The sequence below is a fragment of the Bos indicus genome, chromosome 8, assembly GCF_029378745.1.
Source record: "Bos indicus isolate NIAB-ARS_2022 breed Sahiwal x Tharparkar chromosome 8, NIAB-ARS_B.indTharparkar_mat_pri_1.0, whole genome shotgun sequence".
Lineage (NCBI taxonomy): Eukaryota > Metazoa > Chordata > Mammalia > Artiodactyla > Bovidae > Bos > Bos indicus.
In genome coordinates, this window is record NC_091767.1 from 46,256,607 (window position 1) to 46,282,584 (window position 25,978).

The 25,978-nt window shown below is 42.4% G+C and overlaps 1 protein-coding gene across 2 annotated transcripts in view; it reads left to right on the forward strand.

Annotated features, from left to right (window-relative positions):
• Positions 1-25,978, forward strand: part of MAMDC2 (MAM domain containing 2) — a 163,332-nt gene that overhangs the window by 84,269 nt on the left and 53,085 nt on the right. For both annotated transcript variants that reach the window (XM_070794625.1, XM_070794624.1), the window contains exons 6-8: positions 9,766-10,022; positions 13,678-13,771; positions 22,546-22,689. In XM_070794625.1, coding sequence (XP_070650726.1) covers positions 9,766-10,022; positions 13,678-13,771; positions 22,546-22,689 — 495 coding nt within the window. The remainder of the gene's footprint in view (positions 1-9,765; positions 10,023-13,677; positions 13,772-22,545; positions 22,690-25,978) is intronic.

Here is a 25,978-nt window from a genome sequence, read left to right on the forward strand (position 1 = left end):
TAGAATGCCACTGTTTGAGTATAATAATCTTTATGTGAGAAGAATTCTCACACAAATCATTCTATATATGTCATCAAGTAAACTGGGGAAATGCTGAGCTGAAGAAAGCTAAATAGACACCTCTATTTGATGGCTTCTCAGTGCCTTTAATATGCTTCTGTGTTAACATATATTATGGCCTTTCTCAAAATGTTCAAATACTGAGATACTATGTAAATATGCATAGGGATGTATGATTAGTACAATTATGAAATACATGATATGGGACCACAGAAAAATGAAAAACCACCTTGGTTTTGGAATTTGGGGAAGGCTTTCTACAGGAAGTCATATCAGAACTGGTATTTGGCCTGATGGATAAGGAGAAGATAAGAATAGTGTATGCAGAGGTGTTCAGGCATAAGAATAGATAGTTTCTTTGATGTTTGGAGAGTGTTTAAAGATGGTGGCATGTGTGATAATGGCAGAGTAGGGCTTAGATCCTAGGTTGTATTTCTGCTTGTGATCAGCAGGAAGCCTGGATGCCTACCTTCCATTCACTTCTTCCAACTGTTCTCTGCTATTTTACTTTGGCTTCTCTTTTTGGAGTAAGATACTCAGATATGCAGATGACACCACCCTTATGGCAGAAAGTGAAGAGGAACTCAAAAGCCTCCTGATGAAAGTGAAAGTGGAGAGTGAAAAAGTTGGCTTAAAGCTCAACATTCAGAAAACGAAGATCATGGCATCTGGTCCCATCATTTCTTGGGAAATAGATGGGGAAACAGTGGAAACAGTGGCAGACTTTATTTTTATTTTTTGGGGCTCCAAAATCACTGCAGATGGTAACTGCAGCCATGAAATTAAAAGACGCTTACTCCTTGGAAGGAAAGTTATGACCAACCTAGACAGCATTTTCAAAAGCAGAGACATTACTTTGCCAACAAAAGTCCATCTAGTCAAGGCTATGATTTTTCCTGTGGTCATGTATGGATGTGAGAGTTGGACTGTGAAGAAGGCTGAGCCCCGAAGAATTGATGCTTTTGAACTGTGGTGTTGGAGAAAACTCTTGAGAGTCCCTTGGACTGCAAGGAGATCCAACCAGTCCATTCTAAAGGAGATCAGTCCTGGGTGTTCTTCGGAAGGAATGATGCTAAAGCTGAAACTCCAGTACTTTGGCCACCTCATGCAAAGAGTTGACTCATTGGAAAAGACTCTGATGCTGGGAGGGATTGGGGGCAGGAGGAGAAGGGGACGACAGAGGATGAGATGGCTGGATGGCATCACTGACTTGATGGACATGAGTCTGGGTGAACTCCAGGAGATGGTGATGGACAGGGAGGCCTGGCGTGCTGCGATTCGGGTCGCAAAGAGTCAGACACGACTGAGCGACTGAACTGAACTGATTGCCCAATGGATAACCAAAGAGCCTTCTCATTACCACCCAACACACACACACACATACACACATTCACACTCCTCACACTTAGACTCCTAGGTGAGACTTCTCCCTACATAGGATGGGGCTAAAAAAGATGAGTTCTAAAAATTCTTAAATTTTTTATTTGAAACACTTTTTGCTCATATGACTCAAAGGTTTGACCAGGATTACTCTTGGGAAAAAAGCCTCCAATGCTCTAAATAAGAGAAAGGCCACCTTTCTTATTACATCTGCTTTCTACCAGGTATATTTATTTTCCCTGAGCTCCATCAATTTGGGTGACAGAGGAAAGATTAAATGGTTCAGCTGTCTGCTCGCAGCAGCAGATTTGGCTCTGTATAAACTCATCTCCTGTTATTCGTATCCTGGAAGCAGCTTATGCTTTTGTTTTCAGGTAAAAACTGGAGAAACAAACAGCAGGGGTGAGGGAAGCTATGTGCCTGCTCAGAAACTTCAGAGCTGCAGAGATGCTGAAGGAAGTCTTCTCCGGAGGGCTGTAGCCTATGTGTTTTAGAAAAGAGAACAGTGAATGTAATATCTGAAAAATATTGTGTGGATGTCAGTTTTCCTTCACTTGTCTGTGTGTTTTTAACAGCTTCAAACAGTGAGTCAGATTTTTCAAATGAGCACTGTGTCTTCAAATTCTTGACTTATGGTGGAAATGACTAATGCAGTGGGAGTGTGATAGACTACTGGAGGGGCTGGGACATTAACTCGCTTTTTCTTACTCAGTTTGGATTCATCACATGTGGATTTCTTTCCTTTGTTAATATTTTATGAAGTGAAACAAAATCCTTCAGGGGATAAGCTACTGACAGCTCAGATCATTACTGTTTCCTACCTGTCTTAGCAAAAAGAAGATAATTGCTGGAAAGATAATGAGGGAAATCTGTTCCTTTGCTGAAATTTTAAAAATCAGGTCTGCATACAGTGCCGCTACAGAAAGAGCTGAACAAAGTTTCAAAATGTAGAATAAGGTCAGAGTTGTTTTACTCCATCAAAGACCCTGACATGGATGGATCATCTTTCCATAACTCACAACATTCTTTTCTCATTTCACTTTGGATTGAGTTCAAGCATCATCTTCATAGAACTTATTCGTTCTCACTCTGCACTGATCCATTTGGTTCATCGCAAAAGCACTCAGCAGGGAAGCAGCTTTATTAATTTTCTCACCATTACCTTTGTGCAAGCTCTGCTGGATCTCCTTTCTCTGTCCTCGGGTGACTTCACCATGGCTTTCCAGGCACCTTCTGATATTAACAAACCACCTCATTTTTAAGGATTAAATTCAGTTGATTTGGAACCCCAATTTCTGATCCTTCAACCAGAACACAGAGCAGCTGTAGAGAAGCAATTGGGCTTTACTTCTTCATACTTCTTCCCTTTGCTCTTTTCTTCATCTTCCCCCACTCACGATGCTGCTTATGGCTTCTCCAGGGTTGGGAAGGCAAGATGGGGAAGGGAAGGGGATGAAAGGTCATATGTGACCTGTGCTGTTTAATCTGGAGTCGATGACCTTCATGCTGCAGGTGGCTGGATGCTGGCTATGTCTCTCACAGTCAATGACAAAAATGCACTCTCTGGCCATCTGTGAATCCCCCTTAGTGCTTGTTATGAGGTACACCCCACCAGCCCCTTTTTGTTAGGGTTACTGCCCTGGATGCAGTCCTTTTGAGAAGAGTCCTTTCAGGCACTCTAGCCCAGCTACCTTCTGAGTTTTCCACTTAGGCTTCGGGAAAACTCAGATGTCTCCCCCATCAAACTCTGGAAGTCCAGCTCACTGGCAACAAAAATCCTTTCTGTCCCTTCTGCCCCTAGGTCCCTACAGCCTCTAGCTGCATGCCGTCAAGGCTCTGATACAGAGGCCCAGCCTCTGCAACCCATAAACTCCAGTTACCCCTGGAGTTCTCTCAGTAACTCTCCCACCCTCCTCTCAAGGCCCAAGGCAGTCACAGAACCCAGGAACTTGCAAGCGTGGGTGGGATGGGATTAGATGGTAGTTTCCCTCCCCTACCTCCTCTACAAGTGCTTCTCTGAAACCCCCTCCCTTGGGTAAAGGTAAGAAAGGGGAAGCAATCCCCTCCCATTCCCTTGGGGGATCAAAAGGAAACATATGGCAGGTCAGCTCCACAAATCTCTTCAAAGGAACTCTGCCTCCAGTCTCTCTGATCCCTCCTTGGCCTTCTCATATATACAGGCTGGCAGAGGAGGGCTGAGGATGGAGGGTTAGGATTAGTGGGGAGGTGAAAGGGTCTAATCTGGTACAGCAGGTTCAGATTCCAAGTCTGCCACAATGTAGCATATACAACAGGGATAGTTTAGCACCACTCTGTAGAAAATAGAGGGACTTGTGCCCCATTGTTCCTATCACTAAGATCTTAGCAGAAACTAGAAGTCCCACTTCATATACTGACTCTACTGTAGAGTCAGACTCTATTATAGTAAAACTTAATCAAACCCTTAGAACTAAAGGTTTAGCAGGTAACTGCCAGACCTGTAGACTGGAAATTGGGCATGGTAACTAGATGCCTTTGGGTGCTGCCTCCTCACAATGGCAGCAGACCCACTGGCATGCCTTTCTTTGGGTCTTCCCCCACACCCAGGAGACAGCTCGTCCAGACAACCATGACACAGATGCAGACATTGCAACTGGAGCACAAATGTGGCCAACAGGACCGAATCACAGCTGAGTCAGAGGGTGCTGCTGGCATCGCAGCCAAGCCAAGGGCAATCTCTGTGGAATGCTGGTTAGCCAGACTGTTTGAAAATAGAAGTTCAGGAGTTGCCTTCAAAGTTCTTTTCCTAATTTAAGGGAAAATGGCTGACTACCAGTGAGCCACTGGTTCCACATGAAAAGTTGAGCTAATACAGAGAGCTGCTCTAAGAAAGGAGGGAATTCCTCTTTAGAAGTGAGTGTGCATGTGCTCTTAGCACAGGCATTTTGCCAGAGGGCCTGAGCTTTGGCTTGGGTCCCAGAGAGTTTTGCTCTTTTAATAGAATCCCCAACGGTTTGGTTGATTATAAGGATCCTTTCCACCTAAGATCTATCTATACCTAGTTTAATCTACTCAGACTTAAAGGATCTGATTTTTCTTTCTAAAAGTCTTCCTCTAGAAATTCTGGAGGTTCCAGAACCCTGGACCAGTTGAGGAGTTGGCCTCATTGAGCTGGGCAGAAAAGTTCTTATAGAACACTGGCCATAATTTTCCAAGCACTCCAGGCTACCTTCTTCATTCCCCTTGGAAGGGTACACCAAATGGTGCCTGCACCACCACCTGCTCCCAACCTCAGAGGAGACTGTACCTGATGACACATATTCAGCCTGGGCTGGTGGTCATTCCTCTGGCCCAGCCTCCTGGGGCTGACACCTGGTGATTTCTGAATCATCCACACTCCTTCAACTGAGATGATACACTTCTGATGAGTTATCTTCTGTTTCCCAGTCAAAAAGTGTCTTACTCAGATAGTCAGTAAACAGTACCCAACTTTGGCAACAAATGAATGACAAAGAGGAAAGGGTGGGGAGGCAGTAGAATGTGGTCTGGTCTAGTGGTTCCGTATGAGACTTGGTGTCAGCAGTCCTGGTCGGGTTCCCAGCAGCCTCTCTGACTCACTTCGGCCAGGTCACATTGTGTTTGCTGTTGTTTGGGATCAGCAGTGGGACTGTGGCTCATTGGCCTCATGTCTTGTGCATGGGTTGTTAACTAGGCACTAGCTGCAAATTCAGGTACTTAAATGTTGTCCACCCAGGAGGTAAGTAGCCTTTAAGAAGCACTGTCAGATATCTGTCAGCTGTGAGGAAGATACATTCATAATGGGAAGGAGTGTGAGACATTGCTCCTAACCACAGTCATCATGTACTCTGGAAGCAGAACAAATACTTTCCAGTGGATGTGTGAGGTCTCCTAGATTTCCTGAGGTCTCCTGTAGTTTTGGAGGTGTGCTTCACCTGGTAGACTGAATTCCTTCTTCATGTCTGTCTGGCCACCAGCAGTGCTTCAGAGGACACTGAGCTTAGGAGGGGAGCTCGTGGCCTTGCCTCCTTATCAGAAGTTCCTGGATTCTGCTCAGTCTAACATTCTGATTCTTCCTTTAAAATCCCTCCCCAGAGGCAGCCAACTGGGAGCTCATCAGCTGCTGCCAGTCTTGCAGTTATGTTTATTTGGCACTCACAAAGTTTAAAAAATTGTGATGGCAGGTATTATAGGTTGAATTATATTTCCTCAAAATCCATATGTTAAAGTCCTAACCCTCAGAACTTCAGAATTGGGGAATGGAAATGGGGTCATTGAATATTAATTGGTTAAGATGAGGTCATACTAAAGTGGGGTGGACCCCGGCCCCGCCCAAGTCCAGTATGGAAAAAAAGGGAAATTTGGCCACAGAGAGATACAAGCTTAGAAGGGAGAATACCATCTGACCATGTGATCTCTGAAGGCAGAGATCTATCAGTTAGTGTCAAAGATTGCCAATGCCATGGAAGCTAGGAGAGAGGCATAGAACAGGATCTCCCTGACATCTGTCGGAAGGAACTAATTGTTCCCATACCTTGACCTTGGCTGTCTGGGGAGGCCTTACAAATAGCTGTGAAAAGAAGAGAAGCAAAAAGCAAAGGAGAAAAGGAAAGATATAAACATCTGAATGCAGAGTTCCAAAGAATAGCAAGAAGAGATAAGAAAGCCTTCTTCAGCGATCAATGCAAAGAAATAGAGGAAAACAACAGAATGGGAAAGACTAGGGGTCTCTTCAAGAAAATCAGAGATACCAAAGGAACATTTCATGCAAAGATGAGCTCAATAAAGGACAGAAATGGTATGGACCTAACAGAAGCAGAAGATATTAAGAAGAGATGGCAAGAATACACAGAAGAACTGTACAAAAAAGATCTTCACAACCCAGATAATCACGATGGTGTGATCACTGACCTAGAGCCAGACATCCTGGAATGTGAAGTCAAGTAGCCTTAGAAAGCATCACTACGAACAAAGCTACTGGAGGTGATGGAATTCCAGTTGAGCTATTCCAAATCCTGAAAGATGATGCTGTGAAAGTGCTGCACTCAATATGCCAGCAAATTTGGAAAACTCAGCAGTGGCCACAGGACTGGTAAAGGTGTTTTCATTCCGATCCCAAAGAAAGGCAATGCCAAAGAATGCTCAAACTACCGCACAATTGCACTCATCTCACACGCTAGTAAAGTAATGTTCAAAATTCTCCAAGCCAGGCTTCAGCAATACGTGAACCGTGAACTTCCTGATGTTCAAGCTGGTTTTAGAAAAGGCAGAGGAACCAGAGATCAAATTGCCAACATCCGCTGGATCATGGAAAAAGCAAGAGAGTTCCAGAAAAACATCTATTTCTGCTTTATTGACTATGCCAAAGCCTTTGACTATGTGGATCACAATAAACTGTGGAAACTTCTGAAAGAGATGGGAATACCAGACCACCTGATCTGCCTCTTGATAAATCTGTATGCAGGTCAGGAAGCAACAGTTAGAACTGGACATGGAACAACAGACTGGTTCCAAATAGGAAAAGGAGTATGTCAAGGCTGTATATTGTCACCCTGTTTATTTAACTTATATGCAGAGTACATCATGAGAAACGCTGGACTGGAAGAAACACAAGCTGAAATCAAGATTGCTGGGAAAAATATCAATAACCTCAGATATGCAGATGACACCACCCTTATGGCAGAAAGTGAAGAGGAACTCAAAAGCCTCTTGATGAAAGTGAAAGTGGAGAGTGAAAAAGTTGGCTTAAAGCTCAACATTCAGAAAATGAAGATCATGGCATCCGGTCCCACCACTTCATGGGAAATAGATGGGGAAACAGTGTCAGACTTTATTTTTCTGGGCTCCAAAATCACTACAGATGGTGACTGCAGCCATGAAATTAAAAGATGCTTACTCCTTGGAAGGAAAGTTATGACCAACCTAGATAGCATATTCAAAAGCAGAGACATTACTTTGCCAACAAAGGTTCATCTAGTCAAGGCTATGGTTTTTCCAGTGGTCATGTATGGATGTGAGAGTTGGACTGTGAAGAAGGCTGAGCGCCGAAGAATTGATGGTTTTGAACTGTGGTGTTGGAGAAGACTCTTGAGAGTCCCTTGGACTGCAAGGAGATGCAACCAGTCCATTCTGAAGGAGATCAGCCCTGGGATTTCTTTAGAAGGAATGATGCTAAAGCTGAAACTCCAGTACTTGGCCACCTCATGCGAAGAGTTGACTCATTGGAAAAGACTCTGATGCTGGGAGGGATTGGGGGCAGGAGGAGAAAGGGACGACAGAGGATGAGATGGCTGGATGGCATCACTGACTCAATGGACGTGAGTCTGAGTGAACTCCGGGAGTTGGTGATGGACAGGGAGGCCTGGCGTGCTGCGATTCATGGGGTTGCAAAGAGTCGGACATGACTGAGTGACTGATCTGATCTGATCTGATCTGACCTTGTACTTCTAGCCTCCTGAATTGTGGAACAAATTTCTTTAGTTTCAGCCATCCAGTTTAGGTTACTGTTACGGTAACCCTAACAAAATAATAGGTGTGGTATCGTTTTTAAATGAATGGGTTTGCCAGAAAAATCTGGATTTTGAGTTTCAGTGGGAGAGGCCTGCAGCCCCTGGCTGATGTGAGGGCATCGGCAGGAGGTAGAGGGATGGGTTCTCAGGGAGGAGCACGGGTCCAGTGCCCCTCACCCCCAGATGGTTGTCACAGTCCAAGAATACAGACCCAGCACTATCAGATTTTCTGATTTTTTTCAGGGAAGTTTGATATCTGCTTCCCATTGCTGGTGAAATGTGATTTCCACTGTTGATGGCTAATCCGTCACTCTCCATTTTCTCCCTGACCCACTCCACTTCAGTCATATACTTGATCTGGCTGACTCCTCTGATCATCTGAGTTTGTGATTTCTCTTTATTCACAGTCGCATGGCTTGGCAAGATAGTCAGACAATTCTATTTAAGCCAGGGAGATTTTTCAGAGTGGGTTGAACAATTTGCTACCAGGAGAAAGGAGCTTTGATTTATCCATCTTTCCCATATTGCAGTGAGGATTGTTCTGAGACCGTGTTTCTGCTTTGGATCACCAGTTGTTGAGGGCCCACCACATTCCAGGTGGTATGTTAGCTGCAAAGCAAGTGTGCAACATGTGAATGCATATATTCTTCCTAATATACTTACTGCTATTTTGCTGGTGATTAAAGAAAAGATTATAAACCAGGTACCATGTAATAAAAGCAAAGACATTAAGCTGTAATTGTTCTGAGCTTATAAATAGAAAGGCCATTCTATCATAGCTGCATTGCCTCACATGTCTCTGTCACTGTGGCTCAAATAAATTAGACTAATAAATAAAATTGCTGATACTAATAGTACCATATGGGAGGAGCATGGTATAAAAACACCAATGGCATTCCTTTACTTCATTATAATTATCTTAGGCAATTACAATGTGCCAGGTACACGCTAACCAGTTCACATACACAATCTCATTTAACATTCAGATCAACCCTGTGAGAGAAATATTTGATTCTTATTCTAGAGATCAGGAAATTGAAGTCCAGAGATATTCAGTAACTTGCTCAAAGTCACAGGGCATAAGATGTAGAGCTGGATTCAAAGCCAGTGCATTTAATGCCAAAATCCAGGTTCTCCCACTTCCACCTCTCTTTTTCTTTATTTTACCAAAATGCCTCTAATGAAGATCAGCTATTGGGTCTGGAGTCCACCAAGGCCTTGCCAACCATCGAGGGAAGGGGGCTTGGTCCCAAGTTCAACTTCCCAAATCCTAACCCTGTCGACAGCGTTGACTGACCTACATGCTCTATTAAAGAGGTACAAATTGTCATCTAGTTTGAATTCGAAATCTTTGTTTCACTCAAAGAACACACAGTGACATTACATGTATGTGGCAAAGATGTAGAGGAGAACAGATGGTGCACTTGGTGTGCTCTTAGAAACCTTATCACTCAAAGAAGGTTTGTTGGAGGGGCCTTCGGGGTCATGTTCTGCTATTTTTCCTCAACTGTGTTCAGCTTATAAACATTCAAACACTTTACAGATGACATACCTACCTTTCTATATGTATGGTTTACTTCAATCGAAGGTAAAAGAAAGAGAAAGAATGGTCCTTATATTAAGCAGAGCACAGTGAACTCCACTACTTATCTCCCAGCTGCAACTTTCATCAATCTATGGCCAAACTTCTTTCATCTACAGCTCATTCTCTTCCTCTCTTCCACTCCCACCAGGTTATTTTGAAGTAAATCCCAAATTGTGTAGTTGTGTCTGAGAATCCGTCTGTCTGTCTTAGGTTGTTTTCTCTGTGTGATTTCAGGCCATTACATGTACGTGGACTCTATCTATGTCAAGCACTTCCAGGAGGTGGCCCAGCTCATCTCCCCGATGACCACGGCCCCCATGTCTGGCTGCCTGTCATTTTATTACCAACTCCAGCAGAGGAATGACAACATCTTCTCTGTGTACACGAGGGACGCAGCTGGCCTGTATGAGGAGATCTGGAAAGCGGGCGATCCAGGGAACGCTGTCTGGAACCTTGCTGAGGCGGAGTTCAGTGCCCCGTACCCCAAGGAGGTAGGTGTGCCTGGTGTGCCCTGGCCTGGCCACTCTGCAGAGATGCCACCCAGACGTGGAGCAGGAGACACTGCAGGCTCATACTCATTCCTCCTTTCCTTTGTGTCTCAGTCTTAATCTCCCTTTTCCCTTCCTTGGCCTTCTCCACTTTTCTGCCTTCCTCTGTATCTCTCTGCCTTCCTCCTCTACCACTTCATTTTCTAGAAGAGTATTTCTTAATAAAGACAAATATTAGAAAGCCAGTTAACCAACTAGATTTCTTGGCCACACTCTCCCTCTGAACTTGCACTGTGGTTGTGTGAGTTCAGATGAGATTAGTCAGACTCCTTCTACATGAACCTTACTCTCAAACTTCAGCTCCTGACAGCAGCTGTGAAGGTTCCCCTTACCTGAGGGAACACTCCTTCTAAATTTAAAGAAAAAATGACTAATTTTTTCTTTTCTCCTTTACAGTGTAAATAATGTCATAAAAGTCAGAAATAAACATGATTTTGGCCCTAATTTGAAACAAGCCTTGGGGCCTCTAAACTTTTTATGGTTTAAAACTGTTCATTTACATGAGTGGTAAATGTCCAGTGCAGAAGAATTAGAAAATTCAGAGAAGCAAAACAAACTAAAATACCCTACACCAGCCCTGCAAAGAAAAAAACTAACATCTTGGTATTCATTCTTGAAGACCTTTTTGTAAGCACATATATTAATACGTATCTATACATGTATCCTGGGTTTCCCAGGTGACGAGGTGGTAAAGACTCTGCCTGCCAGTGCAGGAGACGCAAGAGGCTTGGATTCAATCCCTGATTCGGGAAGACCCCTTGGAGAAGGAAATGGCAACCCACTCCAGTATTCTTGCCTGGGAAATCCCATGGACAGAGGAACCTGGCGGACTACAGTCCATGGGGTCTCAAAGAGTCAAACAACTGAGCACACACACGCACACACACACGCACGTATTTCAGTACTGACAACAATCCAGCAAAGTAGATAAAATTATCCCCGTATTCCAGATCAAAGAGGAGGAAATGGAAAGTGCAAGACGTTTGCTGTTTTATTCTAGGTCACACTACTGGTGAGTGCCAGGGTGCTAAGAAAGTTTCCTGCACTAAATCTGACTTAAATTTGAAGGAAGAGGGGAGCTCTGTGGTTGCAGATCTCGGGCTCTAAAGAGAGTCTTAGTCCCCACAGCTTATGAACATCCCCTGCTTTCACTCTGCACTTTTTGCAGTATCTTGCCTAGTTCCGTTTAGAGTGCAAGAGAGGCCAATGATCCTCTGGATGCTTTTCAGTAGTGCCATCTGCTCACCTGATGCGGCGGTTCAGTGAGTGCTGGGGTGAGATCTCGGTTTTGGAAGTGATCTGTCCATGGACTGTGTGCCTGCCACTCCCTTTCCGTCTTCCAATTCCCCCTACCCCAGACAGCCCCAGAGAGGGGACTTTTGTAGTATGTGTGCTATTTCCTATTCCAAACTCTAACCAGGCCTTGATTTACTCTTGCAGCCCGGTGGAAATTTTTCTGTGAGTTTGGGTTACAAGGAGAAAAAGAAATGCACATGCTGCTTGAGAAAGTTTTCCTTCTATTAAAGTCACAAGTCACATGCACAGTGAAGGCGTTGTCCTTGCAAGTTCCTTTCATCCAACCGTAAACTCCTGGGGCAACATTTATATGAGTGAGACTTTGCTGAATTTTCTTTTTAATCAATGCTTGAAAAGTTAACCATTTCTGTTTACTGCTTAAGTTTACTACTAAACTTAAGTACATATCCTTTTGAGTCACACATGCATGATTTTGCCCTGGCAGTTGGGACTCATTACATCAGGATTATTGACTCCTGGTAATTTCCGAGAAAAGAAACTTACTGCGGAAATCAGCGAATTTAATGTCCCCGTATTCTCAAATGAATTTTTTAAAGGAAGACAAATATCTGAACAATAGAGAACACAATGACACAGAGGCTGTGATTTGCAAATTATGATTGGAAATATCCTTATTCAGTAAGGATATTTAGATCAATCAGTAAGATCAATCTGTTGTTGGCTTTATCACCTTGAAAATGAAATGTCATAGGCCTGTGTTGAGCTTGTAAACTGAATTTGCTCCTCCTCATTCACCCAAATCTGTCCCTTTGGTTCTCAGCCCTTCCTCCATTGCCAGAGACAAACTTCCAGGATTGTCTTAGATTTTGGAGAGGCCAAGCGTCTAAGGACCATTGTTGTCAAACTGAAAGGGACAATCTTATCCAAACTCTTTTCTCAAAAATTAAGAAATTGAGACCTAGAGGATAAAAGGGACAAACTAGAGTTAATTAGTGGCCAACTAGAATCAAATATGAATAGCAGTTCAGGAGGGGGTCACCCTGGAGAAAAAGGCATGGATTTAGTTCAGAGCTTATGCACCTGACTCCATAGGATCTATATATACAGTATCTCATTTAATCACATCTACAGTCTTACAAGGAAGATGTTAAAAAGTCTATTTTATAACAAGAAAAGTGTTGTTCTGAAAGGGTTAGCTATGTCCCCAAGGTCACCTAGTTAATAAAGTGACAGCAACAGGATTTGAACTCTGGTCTGTCTGCCTCTAAGACACCATTCTCCTTAGCAGAGGGCGAAGACTAGAGGCCTATGGATTAGATCTAGCCTATAGTGATTTGTCTAGCTGCTATAGTGGTATTTGTTTGTTTTTATTTTGCACACATATTTGTTTTAGTTTTTGAATGAATTGTCAACATTGAAAAATCTGAAGATTTCAAATAAAAATCTAGCCATCAAGTCCTCTTGACAATTTGGTGAGTCCAGGCATATTAGGCCTGAATTCGCACCTGCCAGCAACTGACGAGGCTAAGTAGCAGCTGCCCCCAGTAGGTGAGCCTGGCTCCCTATTTCACACCATTTCCTGCTGCATCAGATGAAACCCATATCACGCATTTAGATTACGTGCCTGGCCCAGGTGGACACTTGGATTTCCCCCTCTGCTTAACAGCTATCTTATGTTATCAATCCAGCAGGGTGGTCTGCACACTTCGGTGGTTTTCCCAACACAGGTGAGTGTTGTGCTCACCATACTTGATCCCCATGGAAAGCAGAAAGTCGTCCATTGAACTCAAAGTTGGTGGCAGAGAAGACAGTATAACTAAAGGGGCCTGAACTCATTAATAATCCCATGTTCTCTCTTTTTGACCATGCCAGGATATGCCAAAATCCTAACATTTGTACACAGGAGTTCTGGGCCTGATTTTGCCTTAGGCATCAGGTAATCATCTCTGATTGCTGCATCTTTGTCCAGATGGACATAGAATTTTGTGCATGAAAAAGAGAACCTGGGAAGGGCTCAGGGCTCTGGGAAGGGCAGGATTGCCTTCTGCAAGCAGCATGTTGCCTCTTTAATTGGAGTTCATTAAACAGATTATTGAGTCTGCAGTTCTATCAGCAAGTGATATAGGTACTTTGACATGCAAGGGAGGGGGAAAAGTCCACCAATAAAATGCAACTTAGGGCTTAGTAGTCACTCTCCCCCAAAGAAACTGTGAGTTAAGGAGGGAGCTGCTCAAATACCTATACACCTGGCTAGACCAACACACCATTTTAAGTCATAGTTATAAGCGTTTAAGCCTAAAAGAAAATATGTAAACATGTAACATGTCTTTCTCCTCCGCAGGTTATTTTTGAAGTTGCCTTCAATGGTCCCAAAGGAGGATATGTGGCCCTGGATGATATTTCTTTCTCTCCTGTTCACTGCCAAAATCAGACAGGTAAGCATTCTCTTTTTCTTCTTCCTCCCATTTGGGATTTTCCTTTCTCAACAGATGCCTGTGGTCAGGACTTGCTTTAATTCCTTTTAATTTCTTCTTCTTTTCCTTTTTTATCTCATGCTTAAAAAATTATTTAGCCAAACAGTCATTTCTCTATTATTTTACTCTTTTTTTCCTCTCACAGAATGAAACTGATTTTCCTGACACCAGAGGTAATTTTCCTGAGTTAAGGAGATTTTATCTTCTCTACGTACTAAGAAATTAAAATTAAATAACTACCCCCCTCCACTCCATCTTTCTCTTTAAAGGAAATCTTGGGTCCATAGACATGTGTATAGAGTAGACAGAAAAAACTCTCAAAATCTACTGAGTAGAATTATAAGAACTCTTTCTAATTTTATGAATCCAATTTTTAAATGTCCTCCCGTTTAAAGATGTTAGTATTTGGTATACATCTGTTTGATGGTTTTGACTTCAGAGTATGTATTCAATTTCTCTTTCTAAGTGAATGCTCACATAATTTTATCATGACCAATTTTGTAATTTCCATAAACTTTGTGCTTGTAAAAAGAGAGGGAATTTTTACTTCCTGGGAAAATAGGTAAGCAAATCAATTCAAAGTGAATTAGAAAACAAATGTTTTAGAATTAGAAGGGTGACGCCAAAACTGATAACCCAGATAAAGGCGTTCCTGCCAATGCAGGAGACATAAGAGACGTGGGTTCAATCCCTGAGTCAGGAAGATCCCCTGGAGGAGGGCATGGCAACTCACTCCAGTATTCTTGCCTGGAGAATCCCATGGACAGAGGACTGGTGGACTATAGTCCATAGAGTCGCAAAGAGTTGGACACAACTGAAGTGACTTAGTATGCACGCATGCACAAATAAATGCAGTTGACCTTACCTTTTACCCTGGTGGCTCAGATGGTAAAGTGTCTGCCTGCAATGCGGGAGACCCAGGTTCGATTCCTGGGTTGGGAAGATCCCCTGGAGAAGGAAATGGCAATCCACTCCAGCACTCTTGCCTGGAAAATCCCATCGATGGAAGAGCCTGATAGGCTACAGTCCATGGGGTCGTAAAGAGTCGGACACAACTGAGCAACTTCACTTCGCTTCACTTACCTTTTAATGAATTTGTTTCCTTGAGAGGCCCCAGGGAGACACAGTGGTCATCCATCTCATTAAGGAGCCTTTGTTCTGGGTTTTGGAGTGTGGGAAGTAAATTTTTGAACTTGGTTTTGGTAGTGTAACTTTCACTTAAGATAGAATTGGTCTCTAATTTAATATAGTTTTGAATATATTCTTTTTTAATGTGCATATTATATGCATGTATTTATTTTTACAAAAATAAGGTCATACTGTACATACTATATATAACTTGCTTTTTTTCATATAACAGTACATAATGGACATGTATCTATGTAAACAAATATGGGACTACATCATAATATCATTATAATGGCTATAAAGCACTCTAGCATATGGCTTTATCATCATTTATTTAAACAGTTTCCTACTGTTGGACAATTAGGAAATTCCAATTTTGCAACCTCAGATATGCAGGTGATAGCACTCTAATGGCAGAAATTGAAGAGGAACTAAAGAACCTCTTGATATGAGTAAAAGAGGAGACTGAAAAAGCTAGGTTGAAACTCAACATCAAAAAAGCTAAGATCATGGCAACCAGTCCCATCATTTCAGGGAAACAGAGGGGAAAAAGAGGAAGCAGAGACAGATTTTGTTTTCTTGGGCTCCAAAATCACTGCAGATGATAATTGCAGCCATGAAATTAAAAGATGCTTGATCCTCGGAAGAGACAAACCCAGACAGCATATTAAAAAGCAGAGAGATCTCTTTGCCAGCAAAGGTCTGTATAGTCAAAGCTATGGTTTGTTCCAGTACTCGTGTATCGATATGAAAGTTGGACCATAAAGAAGGCTGAGAGCCAAAGACTTGATGCTGTTGAATTGTGGTGCTGGAGGAGACTCTTGAGAGTCCCTTGGGCTGCAAGGAGATCAAAATAGTCAATCCTAAAGGAAATCAACCCTGAATATTCATTGGAAGGACTGATGCTTAAGCTGAAGCTCCAAAACTTGGGCCACTTGATGTGAAGAGTTGATTCATTGGAAAAGACCCTGATGCTGGGAAAGATTGGAGGCAGGAGGAGAAAGGGATGACAGAGGATGATACGGTTGGATAAAATTACTGACTCAATGAACATGAATTTGAACAAACTCCAGGAGATAGTTGGGGACAGAGTAACCTGGCATGCTGCAATCCATGTGTTACAAAGAGTCCGCCATGACTTGGCTTAGCTACTGAACAACAATAACAAATGTTGCTATTCCAAGCAATAATAAAATAACCAATTATCTATATCATCACTCAATTAACTAAATTTTTTTTTCTCTTAGAAAAATTCTACATTGTGAAATATCTTGATTGAAGAGTACGTACTTAAGAATATATGTGTGCATGTGTGTATATGTATATATATCTTAGGGTACTATCAGCCTCCAGAAAAAGCCAAGGCAACTTATTTGCAACAGTCACATGTGAGAATGCCTGTTTCTACACACCTACACCAACCACGGGTCTTGGTAAATTTTATATCTTTGCAAATCTGATCACACTAGATCAATCAAACAGCTGTCAGATGCCTCAAGTTGGGGCCAACCAAACTCTCTTTAGGACTTTTAATCTTGTCTGGAGTGACCCAGAGATGGAAGAAACCTTAGGGAGATAGTTGAGCAGTTCCTTCTACCAAGGCATTCTGGAATTGCCAGGCTCCTTCCTGCCAGCCTCCTTCTTGTTCAGACTTCTCGACCTCTTCTATTACATCCTCACAGCTTTCCATAAACTTTCCTTTTTCCTTCTTAAGCAAAAGGCCTTTTCTTCGGAAAAGATTAAAAAACCATGAAAAGAGTGTTTTGGTGCTGACTCATAAACGTTACTGGCAGTTGCTGCTGGCAGTTGTCTGGGAACTCAGTTAGGTCTGTCTCCTGAACCACTTACACATGATCTCTCCAGGAAGGTGGTCTCAGGGTTGTCAGACTACTTCATTGGTGGCTGACTTCTGGCAAAACCGTGTTCCAAGAGAACCAGGAGGAAGCTGTAGCACCTTTTATGACCCAGCCTCAAAAGTTGCATACCATCACTTCCTCTGGATTTTATGGGGCAAAACAGTCACAAATTCATATTATGTCCATAGTTACATCAGTCCATCTTAGGATTGTTAGATGTCATCAGATCAAGAAGAGGTGTCACATACAATTGCTGTTAGTGAAGATATTCACAGAGTTGAAGAAAGTCCTTTCCTTGAAGTAGAGAAACCCACCATGGGAAGCCTTCAATTGATGAGGAGGTTGAAAAGCTGAAAGCTTGTCCTGAAGATCCCAGACAAGCCCCCAAGATGATAGCTTATGGTAAACGATATCAGATTCTTGATCTCCAAAGAAGATTTATCTTTGGGACCAGGGACCAGGCTTGATCACTCAAGAGCTTTTGTGAAGCAGAGTTTTATTAAAGGATAAAAAGGGACATAGAAAGCTTCTGACATAAGACATCAGAAGGGGGACGGAGAGTGCCCCCAGTTTCGAATATATTCTATAAGCAAAGGAGCTTAGAATATTTTCCACTCAAGCTAAACTGTTACCTCCAAATTACAGAGAAACTTACTAATTAGCTGAAATCAAACATTAGTTTTAACTAATTCTAATTTAAAAAAACAAAACTAGTGAAACAGAACAGACTTGATTTTCATATTTATATGCTCTAATTAAAATGATGTAATCCTAACAGTAATCAAAAATTAAGAGTCTCTAAATTTGGCAGAACACAGAAACCAAAGTGGTTTCACTTCTCTAAATATGATTGCTCCCTAATTCCATCAGTTAATGTTTCAGTGATGTTAATAATAGTTTTACAACCTCTTTAACATTATTTTTAGAAAGTTTCTCTTCTCAGTCACTGGACATTTACATTGAACTTTAAAAATATTTCCAAGTTGTGCATGTAGAAGAAGAGGGGTTTATTTAGCATCTATACTGGATAGCAGGTGGAGTGAAGCTACAGCTGGAAGGTGATAGAATCTACTGAACCACCATACAAGTAACATTTAGAAACATTTTCCCATTAAAAAAGATACAGAATATATGTGAACTCTTTTCTACTGACTGATGAAAAGAAAAGAAAGATTCCAGCAAAATAAGGACCATTTGTTAAGAGAGATAGTGACCACTTAGTCTGTGAAATCCAGCCCAGATAAAGACCCTTCCTCCATACGGACTACCAGGGATTCACATTTTTATATAGTTAACCAAGGTTCCCTATTGGTCTTCAGAACTTCCTAGTATACCAGCTTTCCTTTAAATGGTTTAACTGCATTATCAAAGTATTGTGCTTTTGAACCAGGACTGTGGACTCACATCCCTACTCTGCCATTTACAAGCTGTGTGACCTTCAGCTTGTTACCTAACGTCTCTGAGACTGCTTTCACGTTTATGGGACAAGGATGGAAGAATCTGTTTCATAGACTTGTCAGGAAGATTGATGATTTAATAATGTCTGTGACAGCCTTGGAACAGTATGGCACACAGAAAATGCTTGGTCATGAGACCTAATATTATTTACTTAATTTTCAAAATACTCCCATTCATTCCCTAGAGAACAGGGAGTCAGACTGAAACTAAAGAGAACCAGCAAAGGGCACTGCCTTGATGAATGTGTAAGCTGGAGCCTGTTTTGTGCCCTTCATTAAGCACCTGTGGGCCAGATTCTGAGTCTTAGAGGCTGAGCCCTCTAGTTTTCATACTTCCTTTTACATTTCACAAATAGTTTATGTCCTTCTGTTTCATAATAGGTACCAACATTCTTTTCTTTATCTTGGTTACCTCCAGACTTATTGTCTCTGCTTTTCCCAGCTGGATTTGACATTTTCTTCCCTCATCTCCCTAGTAGGTTGAAACAGGAATTACTTCAACATATGAAGCATCTTGTTCCCACCATCTGGTTGCTCTTAGATTAATCTAGTTTCCCAGACCTGAGACCTATCTCAGAGTCACAGGTATTAAGCACCAGCTGCTTGTCATCCCCCCAGATATTTCCCCAGGATGCTTACAGAGTATAGTGAGAACTTACCCCATCCCTCCCAGCTTGAGTTACAGCCCTTCCCTTTCCAGGCCTCTCCCATCTGAAAACTCCCCATCCACCACATTTGACCCAGAACCTAGACTGTAGGAATAAGCTCTCCTTTTACTCTGTAAGTCCTTGAATACCTAACAGGTGATTCCACTCACTTCTCACTTCTAGAAATCCTGCCTTAATGCCCAACTGCCAAACAGAGACCTCCAGTCTCTGCCATATGCAGACCTAGCTTCCTCTCTGGCCTTAGATTCACCCCACACCCAGGCCAGGCTCTGGGAAGACACTGACAGTCACGGATATACCTCCAAAAGGATGTCTGTGTGGACCTAAGTCCCAAAATTGACCATTCACCAACAACACACTACCTAGACCTCTTGTCTGGTTTGGAAATGTGGCTCCAGTTGTTGCCTAGGCTACAGCTGCAGGTATCACAGTCTTCCTTAACTCAGAGGCCTTCAAGCATCTCCACAGCCTGATCAGTGGCCCAGGTCTGCTCTGTCGTGATTCCTCAGTCTGGTGCTGGGTCCCACTCACAGTATTCCCTTGCCAGCTTTGAGCTGTCCCAGCCTGCTTTCAGGCTGGCCTGGGCTAAAATAAGAGCTACTGCACAAGTCTAACAGAGTACAGAGCACCACACCCAAAGTCTCTCTAGCACTACAGGGGCTGATAAGCCTCTTAGATCTCAAGGACTGATACTGAGTTCATCTCTATGAACTCCATGAAGCAGAGGAAAAGATGAGAAATATTCCCAACCAGTCTTCTCAAACAGAGAAGACTAGTTTATCTTCTCCCTCTATCAGATTAGTTTATCTTCAGAGCCTCCTGATTCTAAAAAGTTCAAACATTGGAAATCAAATAATTAACTAAATGGTGCATTGTGATGCTCAAAGAGAACTTTTTAATTTTTTTTGATGGGACAGGGTGATCTACTGATGCTCAGGTGCTTCCAATTTCTTCTGATTCCTTCCTATGCTTCAAATATATTATTAACACTCCTCAACTTCAATCGCCACTTGACACATACTTCTGGAACAAGCCTGAAGCAAAGGCTTTTCATTCACCTCATGTGTTTGGGGATCTCACTTTAGGTCATACATAATAAGCCCTCTGGCCCCCATCTTCAGGAATTAGATAGTGTCTCATGCTAGAATAAGCATTCTAGTTGAAAAAGATTTAGGTTTTGAGTTATGCTTTTGAGGTTTTCTTTTTATCAGACTGTCTCAGGACCCCCGACAAATCCACTGCTAGAACCAAGTGTTTAGCAAAAGAATATAACTGTGTCCTCAGAAAAATCTTCTCTGTGTGACTCAGTTTGTCACTATGGAGACAACAGAACCTTGCTTACTTACAAGTTTTACTATCACCTCTCACCTCCTCCCACACACCTAGGAAATGGGTTATGGATCTCTTTTGGGTGCCCAAGTAGATTATCCTTGGGATATATTCCTGATGAATAATGTCACTGACCTTCCACTCTCTTTATCCACGGCTTTTGGGAGTGCTGCCTTATTTTCTTATCTGAGTGGCTATCTGTAGGTCTGAATTTCCATCTGCTTTTTCATTACCAGGTGGCAGAGGGGTGACTAAGACTGAAGACCATTATGGGGTTTCCTATGGGCTCAAATCTCTGTGGGGGGATGTCAAAGGATCCTTGCTTGCATGTTATCATAATCAATTTCAAATGTATATCTTCATGACTTTATCTGCACAGCTTCAAGATTCAACTTGATGCTGACAGAGTCAGGCAGAGCAGTGGGTTACCACCAGTCTTACAGCACTGAAAATTCTCTTCCTTTCCTTCTATCTAGCTCTTCAGGGGCCTCTTCTTGTATAGTTGCTAAGGCATATTGTCTCAGATATAATCAGATTCCAGTCATGTAAGAACATATTCTTCCTGTTCTTTCTTTGTATTGTGGTTAGTTACTTACTTTTCTTTTTAATTTAGCATTTTTAAAACTCTTTACTTTTGTATCATTTTAAACTCTGACACAATTTCCAAGATTATGATAAGGAACTCCCATATACTCTTCACCCAGATCTACAAAAGTAGATTTTCCCAAATCTATATTTGCTTTATCAACCATTTAAGAATAGGTTATAGATATTATGTCCTTTTACCATTAAATACTTCATTAGGTATTTTCTAAAACCAGAGACATTCTCCAACATACTATGGAATAATTATAAAGTTCAGGAAATTTACACTGATACAATATTATCAATTAATCTATAGTCCACATGCTGATTTCACCAGTTGCCCCAGTAAAGTCTTCTATAGCTGTTTGTTTTCCTCGACCAAGATGGAGTCTTGGACCCCTTGTAGCATTTGGTTGTCATGTGTCTTTCATCCACTTGGCTGGGCCAGCTCCTCAGACCACTGGAATGTTTTCTTGCTTTGAATATTGACAAATTGAGAGAATAGTGAGTCTTTGTCCCTAAAGAGCTCTGTGTTTCATCAGATTCCCGTACCTAGGACTCAAGTGTTTCTCTAGAGATAATTTTCCACTTATTCAGAACAGTGCTCTCTCTGGCCCTAAAACGTTGTGTGTGCTTAGTCACTCAATCATGTCCAACACTTTTGTGACCCAGTGGACTGTAGCCTGTCAGGCTCCTCCATCCATGAAATTTTCCTGGCAAGAATACTAGATTAGGTTGCCATTTCCTCCTTCAGGGGATCTTTCTGGACCAGGGATCAAACCCGTGCCTCCTGCATTTCCTGAATTGCAGGCGAATTCTTTACCACTGAGTCTAGAGATAATTTTCTGCTTATTCAAAACAGTGCTGTCTCTGGCTGTAAAAGGTTAAGCCAGTATATGTCAGCATGCAGAATAAGATTATACTTGGCTACAGTGAGTGTGTCCCAGACTGCTGCAGTCTCATCCCCTCTGGACTCAGTGGGCAATATGAACAGTTACTTGTTGCCAGGACCACATTATTTAAAAGAGCAGGAACCTTTTATGTTCCATTTCCTCCAGGCAATCTGGGATGAGGTGATGTTTATAGATCAGAGTAAATGACACAAGAATTCATCAAAAGCCAAAATAAAAGCAGAACTGGTGACAGAATTGGTGTTTGAACAGTGTGATTTATACTGAGTAATGATTCTCTTCCAGCAAATCAGCTCCTGCTACTAACGTCAATTATAAATAGACAGTGGATGTGTTTCTGACATAGAGATTGATCAACAAAGGAAAATTATTTCTGGAAAATATTATTTCTATACATCTGTCAGAAAGAAATTAAGAATTCTATAAAATCCTTTTTCTCTTTCTTTTTAATTTTGTATGAGTGAAATTTGAATTGTGAAGAAGTATGTGAATAAATGCTCTCAGTCTTTACATCAGGAAAGGAAATATCTTTTGAAGTCTGGTACTTTGGGTTTTTTGTAGAGAATGTGAACAGAGCTCCTTCTTTCTACCCCTTAAGGGAGAAAAAGAACAATTTTCCTGTCATGCTGAAACGTGGGTTTGATGCTAACCTGTCAGCATGCCATTAGGGTAAAAATATTTTTGTTGTGTGTTGCTTCTGCAAGCTCCCCTAGTACAAATGTGTACATATTTGTCAATCCCTTGTCATCCTTTGAGATCCTTGGGTTTGGCCTACTTTAACTTTGATTCTCCTTTGCTCAGAGCGTCCTTTTAGTGCCCTAGAAGCAAGCTGCAATTTTGAGGAAGACCTCTGCAACTTTTACCAAGACAAAGAAGGTTCAGGCTGGACCCGAGTGAAAGTAAAACCAAACCTGTATCGGGCAGGAGACCACACTTCAGGCCTAGGTAAAGCAGAGTCTGTTGTGTGGGATGTCGTGGTGCGGGTGGTGGTTAGTATTCATGCTCCATTTTCCACTTGTTCTCACCAAGACACCAGCTTGAAAGAGGAGGGTGGGTGGGGGGACAGCTGTGTAGAAGCAAAGACAGTAGGTAATCTTGGGTTTGACCATTTTTCAAAACTGGAATTCAAGTTGCTGTGCTAGCAGATGTATTTACCAGTTAATTAAGTAGTCAAACCTTTGGAAATTGCTCTTCACTTTAGATAGAGAAGTACCTTTAAAAACCTATTAGATTCCAATTACATGAGATATCCAGAAAAGGCAAATCCATAGAAACAGAAAGCAGATTAGTGGTTGCCAGGGGCTAGGGAGAGGGGGTGGGGAATGACTATTCAATGGGTATAGAATTTCCTTTTGAGGTAATGAAAATATTCTGGAAGTGGGTAATAGTGGCTGCACAGTCATTGTGAAAGTACTAAATGCCACTAAATTGTACTCTTTAAAATGGTTAAAATGCTAAATTTTGCATTATATGTGTTTTATTGCAGTAAATAATACATAGTGGGACATAAAAGCTATCACAGCTGTTGGGAAGTGTTGGGTGGGCACTCGATGGATGGGCCTACAGGAAGCTCTTAGGAATCAGTGCGAGCTCCCCCAATGTAAGGATTATCTATCATAATCTTCATAAAGACAGAGCTTATGAAGTCCACTCCAGTAGAGAGTGAGGGAAAGGGCTTGTTCTCAAAGGGTTGCTGTCTAATTAATATTTATATACTGGGTATGGGGGTGACTTAACAGAAAGCTGATGAAGGTGATTTCAGGGCCCCTCACTTTCACCAGGCCCTTGCAATTTTATACTTGTAATTTTATATTCTTTGCCTAGAGGTTGCAAAACTTAAAGAATTACAGAATAAAAACCTATTCTGACCTTGGCCAACCTAACCCCTGGGGGGATATGATAGTGAACAAATCAGGTATGTATCCCACCCTCCCTGGCTGACCATTATTTCAGTGGGCAAGAGAAACACAACAAACATATATACAGATAGACTCATGATTACAAATTGTGGTGTGTGCTGTGAAGGAAATAAAGAGTGAGCTGTGAGAGAATAAAGAACCTCCTTTTGGTTGAAGATTCAGAGAAGCAGGTTGTAGCTGGAAGAACGGGAGCAGCCCAGGCAGAAGGAACAGCATCTCTGAGGGCCAGGAGTTTGGAAGCAGCCAGACACTGCCAGGAATTAGGTTAGTGTGGCTGCACCACTGAGAGGAAAGTAAAGTGAAGTGAAGTTAGAAAGGGAGGTAGACCATAGATGTGGCAGGCCAGAGTAAGCAACTGGGATTTTACTATAAAGGAAATGAGAAGCTATTGATAGGTTTTAAGTAGATCAGTGAAGGATTAAATTTAGACTTAAAAAGATCGCTCTGGCTGGTGTATGGCTACCTGTATTAGTCTGCTCAGGCTTCCATAACAAAATATCACAGACTAGGTGACTTAAACAACAGTTTATTTTCTCACAGTTATGGAGGCTGGGGAGTCCGCAGTCAAGGCACCACTGGGGTTGGTTTCTGGTGAGGTATCTCTTCCTGACTTGGACAAGGCACCTTCTCACTCTGTCCTCATACGGCCTTTCCTCTGTGTGTGCACAGGGGGAGATGGGGGCGGGGGCAGAGGGGTTGGGAGAGGAGAGAGAGAGATGTTGTTTCTTCCTCTTCTTACAAGGACACCAGTTCCATAGGTGTGAAAGCCTCGACTTTGTAACCTCATTTAACCTTAAATTGCCTCCTTAAATGCCCCATCACCAAATATGGTCACACTGGGGGTTAAAACTTCAGCATATGAATTGGGGTTGGGGAGGGGACATAATTCAGTCCGTAACAACACTCATAAAATTAACAAAGAAGCTTTTGCCAGATTAAATAAAACTAAAGTGTATACCAAAGACTGCTCCCAAGAGAATTGATGGAGAAGGCTCAGAAAAAGGAAAGGGGGAAAAAAAAGTAAGGTATTAGGCTTTTTCTTTCTGCCCCATCTTTGTAAGACATAGGGACCTGTTTTAAGTTTACCATGGGAGTGGTAGAGCAGGTGGTACAGGAGGTTCTTGATCCTATTTTTTCATGTTATTTAAAAGAAGTAGGGGAAAATCAGATATTCAGCACCTGAGAGGGTCTATCTGATTAAAAACCTGCTTTTTAGGATCCAGTTTAACATATGACCAAGAGAGTAAGCTCTGCCTGAATACATAAACCACCCCTACCCTTCACCCCTCAAGGACTGCCAGACCCTGCAACCTCTCCCACTCCACTGGTCATTGTGTTGCAGGAAGGGGGACCCCTTCCAGGGCCCAAAACTGGGCTCTTGTCTAACACTCAGAAAAGAATTGTCTGAGGAGACACATCTGCTGACAAAGCAAGAGATTTTATTGGGAAAGGGCACCTGGGTGGAGAGCAGTAGGGTAAGGGAACCCAGGAGAACAGCTCTGCCGTGTTGCAGTCTCCGTTTTTATGGTGATGGGATTAGTTTCCGGGTGGTCTTTGGCCAATCATTTTAATTCAGAGTCTTTCCTGGTGGCGCACGCATCACTCAGCCAAGATGCATGTTAGCCAGAGGGATTCTGGGAAGTGGACGGACACGCAGTGTCTCCTTTCGACCTTTCCTGGACCTTTCCTGAACTCTTCCGGTTGGTGGTGGCTTATTAGTTCCATATGAGTATGAAGTCTCTCAGGAGGGAGTTGTTAGGGAAAGCACGCTGATTAAAACCGCCCACCCTGGCCAGGCACCATAGTAACTATTTGCATAAGTTGTTTTATGACAGGAGATCCTGATAAGAATATGAAACTAATAAGCCACCACCAACCGGAAAAGTTCGGGAAAGGTAGAAAGGAAACACCGCATGTCCGTCCACTTCCCAGAATCCCTCTCGCTAGCATCCATCTTGGCTGAGCGATGCATGTGCCACCAGGAAAGACTCTGAATTAAAATGATTGGCCAAAGACCACCCGGAAACTAATCCCATCACCATAAAACCCAAGACTGCAAGCCACGCAGCAGAGCAGTTCTCCTGGGTTCCCTTACCCTACTGCTCTCCACCCGGGACCCTTTCCCAATAAAATCTCTTGCTTTGTCAGCATATGTCTCCTCGGACAATTCATTTCTGAGTATTAGACAAGAGCCCAGTTTCGGGCCCTGGAAAGGGTCCCCCTTCTTACAATAATTGCAGAGATAATAGGAAAATCTGCTCTGGGCCTTGTGTTCTCTGTGACCCAGTACTACTCAGTCTAGTTGTCAGCTCTTT